The following is an 8,306-nucleotide window of genomic DNA, read 5'->3' on the forward strand; positions in this document are numbered from 1 at the left end:
GCCAAGACGATGGTCCCCTTGGGTCCTCACGGAGCTTGTGGGTTCCCAGTCGGTACTCCATAGGAGACCTCATCCTTAGGAGAGGCTGCCCCAGAAGGAAGGCCAGCCAGAGTGAATCGCCAAAGTGAGGGACCAGGAGAAACCCGAGGTTAAAACCCTCCTTGGTGTACGTACCTCTCGTTACCTTAAAGCCTAGGTCCCAGCCGCGTCTTTTGCCCTTGTGCAACATCTGGGCTAACCGCATGTTCCCTGCAGAGGGCTATGACCCCAGTGCCCTGGAAGCCGTCCAGCTGGAAGATGGCTCCACTGCCTATATTCACCACCCCGTGGCTGTGCCATCCGACAGCACCATCCTGGCCGTGCAGACAGAGGTGGGCTTGGAGGACCTGGCCACAGAGGATGATGAGGGCTTCAGTGCGGACACAGTGGTGGCCCTGGAGCAGTACGCCAGCAAGGTGAGCTCTTTTGGCCCTGCCAAACCTGCCACCTTTCTAGAGGACAAGGGCAGTCCTGTGCCTGGACATGGCCGGGACTACTCCCTTTGCCCGTCCACACTGGCTCCCCCGACTTATCTCTCACATGTCATCGTCTCGGATAAGCATCGCAGCCTGGCCAGGGCCGCCGACAGCTGTGTACACTCACGCTTGTTTATGCTGTCTGTGCAGAGGGAAGGCAGCTGTAGGAAACAGCGATATCCGTACGGTGGGAATTTAGGCCCAGCTTCACTTTGGCTGTACTGTCTGAGAAAGCTCTTGCCTTGCCAGTGAATTTTATTAGTTTTCCAGTCCACGGAGGTCAGATGTTCTTGTATTTATTTCTTCTCTGCGACTTATTAAGTCATTTGGGAAAATAACCTCAGTAGGCAGTGACAAGAGCAGATGTAACAGAGCAGCTGGGATTCTTGGAACACAAGGCTTGCACAGTAGCTCAGCTGCAAAGAAAAAGGATCTTGGCTTTCCAAACATCAGTCAGTCTAAGCTCTCTCTGCTGGGGCTGTGGTCCTGCCCGTAGGGGGAACCGGTACAGAGATCTGTGAGCTTTCCAAACCGGGGTGTTCCCTCTCCCCGCGAACAGCAGCGCCTCAGGGCAGATGCGGCAGGGCTTCCTGGAACACCCGTTTTACCCAAAGATTGGGGGGAGTTCTTTTTATAATAAAACTAATGTGGCTGTATCATAAAAGAGAAAAGGAAATCCTCGTGTCTTTTCAAATTGAAGCACAAAACTTTGTAGTAGGCCCCTCTGGGCTATGCCCACTCCCACTCCAGTTCCTTCAGGTGGATTTTAGAAGCCTAATTTGAGGCTTACGGACGTTGGGAAAGACAAATTAGCTTTAAATTGTGAGCCCTGAGATCTGTGCTGGCTCTGCCTCTACCTAATCTGACCTTGGGTAAGTCACTCCCCTCCTAGGCCTCAGCTTGTTCCTGTCTCATACGATGAGAGGGGGCCAGATGATCTCAGAGGTCGCTTCCAGCCCTGAAGTTCTTTGATTCCCTTCATTACTTCAAGAGCCAGTGGGACATGGGAATGAAATCCGAACGCCTGAGCGGGTTAACCTGCCGAGCAGGCCTGGCCACCTGTGACCCTCTCCTGCCACCCACCAGCTGCTTAAGTATCCATGGAACTTTGTCAGCTGCTTGACCCCTTAACCTGGAGCTGACTAGACAGACCTTGCCATGGATTTGGTCTCCCTCTTTTGTGTCCTGCTCACCACGACTTCCGGAGTTCTGTTTCAGGAGCTCCTTGGAAGGCCATAGTGTCCCAGAAACAAAGACTGAGGGACAGTCCCAGCAGGACTCTGCCTAGGAAAGCAGAAGAACAGTAAGGGCTCCACGAAGCCAGAGGCTGGTGTGAAAAGGGTGTTCGCAGGAGAAAGGGAAGGGAACGACTTGTTAGATAGCCGGGTGCCGTGGTTAGAGCTGAGGCTTCTGGTGGGACTTTCAGGCCCTGCCCTGGGCACTTGTGCAGTTTGTTGATTGTGACCACCTCACTTCCGGTGAACGCAGGTGAGCTTATCCCCACAGCAGGCCACTTGTTAATGCCCCTTCCAAACACAGGTTTCCCCCAGGGAGGGAGGGATCTCCTCCCATCAGAGGATAAACATGTCCAGAGTTGCGCCTCCTAGGTTGGTGGTCAAAAGAAGGGGCAGCTGGCATGTGGAGTCACCGCCCAGCTCAAGTGTGGCTGTTCAGACCACTCCTCCCCCACCTTACCTAGCCGTCTAGGAGATGCCTTTTCTCCCAAAGCTGTCACAGCCCCTATGACATTTAGTCATTCCTCTATCCATCAGAGCTGAGTGGTGACTCCACGTGCCAGCCCCATTTCTTCTGCAGCATGCCCCGGTGTCTGTTCCATCTGTCGGATCTGTCACCCAGGTTGCACTTTCTCCCCTTTGGTAGGTTTAACCCTATTTATTGGGTCTTAAGGGGCCAGCTGGGTCCTGTGTCCTACCTCTTCCCTTCTTTCATTGAGGAGAATACATATAGGGACCCCAAGATTTTTTTCCTCAGGTTCTGCATGACAGCCAGGCTCCCCATAATGGCAAAGGACAGCAGGTTGGGGACAGAGCATTCCGCTGCGGCTACAAGGGCTGTGGGCGTCTCTATACCACCGCTCATCACTTAAAGGTAAGGTTGCTGCAGAGAGCTTTTAGCCTTGCCATCTTCCCAGCAGGCTGTAATTCTGCCTTCCCGCTTTGACTGGAACTGGTCCCTGACCTCGAGTTGCTCATTGCCTCCTGGAAGGAAGAGATGAGTGTACAGAAAAGTCAGCACAGAGGGCTTTGACACACGTGAAGAATGCAGGAGGGAAGAGAATCAGGGAAGGGTCTCTGGAGGGGGCATCTCAGCTGAAGAGGAAGCAAAATAAAGGAGGTGGCCAATGCTGACACTCCGGGCCCTAACGAGAACTAAACTGCCCATTCATACCCTTGTCCGTTTGAATTACATGATTGCTTGTCCTCACAGGTACATGAGAGAGCTCATACAGGTGACCGTCCATACAGGTGTGATTTCCCCAGCTGTGGAAAGGCCTTTGCCACAGGTAACCTACCTGGATGGGGACCAAGGTGGACTGCTTCCAGTTGAGGGGAGAGGGTTCTAGACTAGCTCTGGCAACTCCCTCAAGGAAGCCAAGCACCAGGCTGCCTTTCTGGAGAAACTGCTGTCGGAGTGCTCTGACGCAGGGCGCCGTCTCTGGAGGAAACCCTGTTACAGAGGCAAGAGGCAGCAGGAGCTGGGGGTTGGCAGAGAGACCTGCCTCTGCGTCAGCCCTGATACCCACCAGCGGGGGGTGCCGGGTGGTCAGTTGAATCCCTCTAGGCTTCATTTTGCCTCTGAATTGAGGCCCGTTAGCCATAGGTTCTCTAGGTTCCCTCTGGTTACACTGGTTCTGGAATGGCACCAGCTGCCCCTGGAGAGGGAAGGAGAGCAGAGTGGGCTTCTCCGGCCCCTCTTACCTGCCCAGCCAGGGGTGGGATAGAGGCAGACACAGGCTTCTTGTGCCAGAGGAGGTCTGGAGCCTCGCCGAGCAGACCTAAAGATGGAGAGCCTCTGAATTAGGAAGAAGAGTTGGTGGAGGATGAGGCCCCACCCAATGCTCTTCTCACCCCTCCTTCCTTCCCTCCCACACGCGGACAGGATATGGGCTGAAGAGCCACGTGCGCACCCACACTGGTGAGAAGCCATACAAGTGCCCAGAGGAGCTGTGCAGCAAGGCCTTCAAGACCTCCGGAGACCTGCAGAAGCACGTCCGGACCCACACCGGTAGGCTGGGCCCTGCCCGCCCTGCCCCGTTCAGACCCGGCTCTGAGCCCAGGGCTCGCCCTGCTCCGCGAGACCCCTTCAGAGCCACCCTCACACAGCCCATCTCCACAGGTGAACGCCCCTTCCGGTGCCCCTTTGAGGGCTGTGGCCGCTCCTTCACCACATCTAACATCCGCAAGGTACATGTGCGCACCCACACGGGCGAGCGGCCCTACACCTGCCCCGAGCCCCACTGTGGCCGTGGCTTCACCAGTGCCACCAACTACAAGAATCACGTGCGCATCCACACAGGTGGGCCAGCTGGCATGCAAGGACCACCCCTGAGGCCCCAGCCCCCTCTACCATAGGCTTCTGACCTAAACATGTTCTCGACGCGCAGCCCAGAACGTCATTCCAGGCTGGTCCGTGGGCAGAGCACGGGGTTTCGGTGGTTTCGGCCATATCCCCAGAACCACTCTTTCACTTGCAGTGAGCGGTTCCTCCTTCAGCAGTTAGGTCCAATCTGATGGGCATTGCTGGCCCTCTCAGCTCCCTGCTGCCTCTCTACACCCACCCTAAATTCTCCCCCTCCAGCTGAGCTCCCAGAAAAAGCCCAGGGTCAGGCGTGATGGGGAAAAAGCAGAGGGAAATGTCATCTTCAGCTCCTCGCCTCATCCACTGTCCATGTGACTCCTGTGTATCCTCACCCTCCCCAGTGTTACGTCCCTGTCCAGCCTTCTGTGTCATCTCCCAGACGCATGTGTCCCCTCACTCTCCCATTGTACCTGACATATCAGTCACCCCTCTCTATCTCCTGCCTCTTCTGTTCACAAGCCCCCAGCGCCCCCCACCAACCCCTTCACTAGCCTCGGCCTTGCCCCTGCCATTTTCTCTCCACCTCGTCTCTGGGCTCCGTGGTCCCACACTCACGTCCCCTCTGCCTTCCACTGGCCACCTTCCCCAACTCTGTCCATTCAGAGTCCCAGATCTCAGTCCCTCTTCCTCCCTCTGGCTCTCCCTTCACCAACCCTGTCCCCCACTCCTATCCCCTTAGTTTCCCCTTTGCCAGCCCCAGGTCCCACCCCCCTCACAGCCCAGTGTCCCCAGGGGAGAAGCCATACGTTTGCACGGTGCCAGGCTGCGGGAAGCGCTTCACCGAGTACTCAAGCCTGTATAAGCACCATGTGGTGCACACACACTGCAAGCCCTACACCTGCAGCACCTGCGGCAAGACCTACCGGCAGACCTCTACCCTGGCCATGCACAAGCGCAGCGCCCACGGCGAGCTGGAGGCCACGGAGGAGAGCGAGCAGGCCCTTTATGAGCAACAGCAGCTCGAGGGTGAGGGGCGTGGGCAGGAGGTGAGAGTGGGGACAAGCCGGGCCTCCCCGTGACCACCTGGTGGCAGACGTCAGCCTGGGCTCTCCTCTCCCAGCCGCCTCTGCAGCCGAGGAGAACCCACTACCCAAACGACCCCGCATTGCTTACCTGTCGGAGGTGAAAGAAGAGGGTGATGACATCCCTGCCCAAGTGGCTATGGTGACCGAGGAAGATGGGGCCCCCCAGGTGGCTCTGATCACTCAGGATGGTGCCCAGCAGGTACAGACCCTGGGGGTAGAGGTAGGGTGGGCCACTCTGGCTGGTACCCTCTCCCACTGTCTCTGGGGAGCTCCAAGTTCTAACAGCCCTACGTCCACCCAGTTTCTCTTTTTTAGCCTTATGGATCTCAGAGCTGAGGCCGAGGGTACCAAGTCTTGTAACACAGCACCCCCCCTCTTCCTCATGCTTCCAGCTCAGTCTCTGTGACTTCTGGAGCACAATTAGTAGTTTCCCTCTTTACTTGGAGGCTGACAGGTCCCGTTCATCTGAGTGAGACACTTGGATGTCCTTCTCAAGAGAGCCATGTCGGTACACGGGCCAGAGCATGGTGTGGGATCTGGAAACTTGGTGTTTCTAGCCAGCAGTATAACCTGACGTTTGTCAGCACCCTCACTGTCAAGTGCACTTATGACTTTCGGGGTTGATATGAGGATGAAATTAGGTAGAGACCCTGAATTGCATGGAACAGAGCCCTGAGGCAAAGTGGTGATAAATAGGTGTGGTCAGCAGAATTCTTCCAGTGTAGCCTCTCTTTGCATCCTAGGGCCTGTTTTACTTGCTTGTCCTGACTCCCTCCACCCTGTGACAAGAAGCTAATCTTCTAGCTTACCAATAAGTGAACCTGCTCTGGGAGAGCAGATTCATCTGCCTAGGGGCTTTCAGACAGCCCTCCCCTCCACTCCCAGCTCATCTTCTTCCTTGCTGTTGGCAGGTCAGCCTGTCACCAGAAGACCTGCAGGCACTGGGGAGTGCCATCAGTATGGTGACCCAGCACGGCAGTACCACCCTCACCATCCCTAGTCATGATGATGACCTTGCCACATCTGGCACACACACAGTCACCATGGTCAGCGCCGATGGCACCCAGACGCAGCCCGTATGGCCAGGCGGTTTGCTTGGGGTTTCTTGTTCTCTTGTCCTTCCTTTCTGTGGGATGAGCCCTAAAGTGCAGGCTTAATTAGTCAAGCCTTCATACGAGGACCAAGATTCCCACACATAAAGGGTCTTCCCTACATCTTCTCTGGGTCATCAGCAGCTCTTGTTGAAAAGCATTGCACTGGGAGTCAAGAGACAGTTTCTAAATCTGAGTCTACCCCTAATTTGCTTTGCTGCCATAGGCAAGTTACTTTTCCATGAACCTTAGTCCATCTTCAAATGAGGGGATTAAATTTTCTCTGGGACCTTTTACAGCTCTGTCCTTCTGTGATTCAAAATTCCTAAATTAAGTTGGCTATAAATTAAAGTAAAATACAACCCCACTTAGCTCTGAGCCCCAAGCTAATTAATTAATCTGACCCATAATGGTTTTATTCATTTCCTTCTGGGTTGTTCCCAGCCACCTTGCTTGGAGGGATTTTTTGGATTGGGGGTTGGGAGAGTAATGTAGGTGTGTTGGAAAACCTCATTCTTCTATATTTCAGGTCACAATCATTACCTCTGGGACTGTGGTGGCTGAGGACTCAAGTGTAGCATCTCTTCATCATCAACAGGTGGCGCTGTTAGCCACAGCCAATGGAACTCACATTGCGGTGCAGGTGAGTTGAGGTCTGGTAGGGTACTGCGGCCACAGAAAGGAACTAGAAGGGAAGGGGAACTAGATGGAGGTCTTGAAGAGGACAGCATTTGGCTCAAAAAGAGCCCATTTCAGAGGACAAATCCCTTTCTGCCTGCATCCACACACCTGTCTCAGGCTCTTTCTTGACTGAGTCAGGGTAGGGAGCCCCTTCTGACCTTCAGGATAACTTCGATGGCAGTCTCCCTGGTGGTCTAAACCCTTCATGTCTTCGTGTCCCTGTTTCTTCATCTGGAAAATAAGGAGGCTGAAGTAGATGATTACTCCAATCAGTCATTCCCCTTCTATGAGCAAACTGCTCTGTCTGACCCTGGACCATTCCATGGCTCCTCACCATGCCTAGCCTAATAGGATTCTATGAGTGAACTTCCTGTTTCTTGGGGCCCTACTAAGTTCTCAGGTGTTTGGCACTGGGTGGGTGGAGATTCAAAAAAGTAGGCCTCATATACTACCACTGGAAACTAGGAGGGAGGGTCTCACTCTCTCCTTCCTTCTCCTCCCCCTTCTCCACAGCTGGAGGAGCAGCAGACCTTAGAGGAGGCCATCAGCGTAGCCACTGCTGCCATGCAGCAAGGGACTGTGACCCTGGAGACCACGGATTCGGAGAGCGGCTGCTGAGCCCGAGAGGGCTGGGTCCCACACCATGTTGGAAGAGGTGCCATGCCGTACAGGCATCCTTGCCTCCAAGGGCCCAGGCTGTGGCTGACACGTGGAAGGTGGCCACACAGGTCTCTAGGGCAAGAAGGCAGCAGGAAAATGGCCTGAAGGGCACAGGGGTCCTGTCCAAGAGTAGGGCCAAGCAGCTGGAATCGGGGGAGTGTGTCATCCTCAGGAGCTAAGGAGGACAAGCTTGATCAGCAGGCTGCACTGGGGTGTCCTCCCCCCAAAATCAGCTGAGCACCCTCTCCTCTCTCTAGAAAACACCCTTCCCGCCCTTGGTCCACTCCCCTTCTCAGGTGGCAACTGGGGCTGCTCTTGGGACTGGTCCTCTGCTCCAACTGGTCACTGCCCACTAGGGGAGAAGGCAGACAGCCCTTCAGCCCAGTAGGGGCAGCTTGGGTCCAGCACTGCCCCTCCCAGCAATAACCACCTCCCCGGAGGCCAGCCGAGATGTCTGGCCACTTGGCAGCAGGGACTTTCTGCCACCGCAGTCAGAATTGCTCAGGGGCTTGTGGCTGGAGAAAAGGTGCCCAGCCCCACCCCTACCCCCAGCTGCTCCCCAACCTCTCTGTGGCAGAGAGGCAGGGAGCAGCCTTGTACATACTGGGGATTGGGTGTAATTGGTTTTATTTTTTTTAATTCCATTTTGATAATTTTTTTTCCTGCTCTGGATGGTGGTGGCAAACGGGTGAATGAGTATTTAATAAAAGTTTCAAGTTTCCACCTGGGTCCCT

At 55.0% G+C, this 8,306-nt stretch overlaps 1 protein-coding gene across 7 annotated transcripts in view; it reads left to right on the top strand.

Moving 5' to 3' along the window:
- The window catches only part of ZNF76 (zinc finger protein 76), a 32,161-nt gene extending 23,866 nt beyond the window's left edge, over nucleotides 1-8,295 (top strand). For 2 of the 7 annotated variants that reach the window (XM_032648693.1, XM_032648694.1), the window contains 10 exons: nucleotides 256-455; nucleotides 2,508-2,624; nucleotides 2,964-3,039; nucleotides 3,636-3,761; nucleotides 3,873-4,052; nucleotides 4,848-5,081; nucleotides 5,176-5,339; nucleotides 6,052-6,216; nucleotides 6,761-6,874; nucleotides 7,426-8,293. In XM_032648693.1, the coding sequence (XP_032504584.1) occupies nucleotides 256-455; nucleotides 2,508-2,624; nucleotides 2,964-3,039; nucleotides 3,636-3,761; nucleotides 3,873-4,052; nucleotides 4,848-5,081; nucleotides 5,176-5,339; nucleotides 6,052-6,216; nucleotides 6,761-6,874; nucleotides 7,426-7,530 (1,481 nt within the window). In that variant the 3' untranslated portion in view covers nucleotides 7,531-8,293. Of the gene's footprint in view, nucleotides 1-191; nucleotides 456-2,507; nucleotides 2,625-2,963; nucleotides 3,040-3,635; nucleotides 3,762-3,872; nucleotides 4,053-4,847; nucleotides 5,082-5,175; nucleotides 5,340-6,051; nucleotides 6,230-6,760; nucleotides 6,875-7,425 lie in introns of all 7 variants that reach the window. The other 5 variants (XM_032648696.1, XM_032648697.1, XR_004352202.1 and 2 more) reach the window with 4 other exon arrangements.
- Nucleotides 8,296-8,306: the final 11 nt, after the last annotated feature.

This window comes from Phocoena sinus, chromosome 11 (genome assembly GCF_008692025.1).
Source record: "Phocoena sinus isolate mPhoSin1 chromosome 11, mPhoSin1.pri, whole genome shotgun sequence".
NCBI lineage: Eukaryota > Metazoa > Chordata > Mammalia > Artiodactyla > Phocoenidae > Phocoena > Phocoena sinus.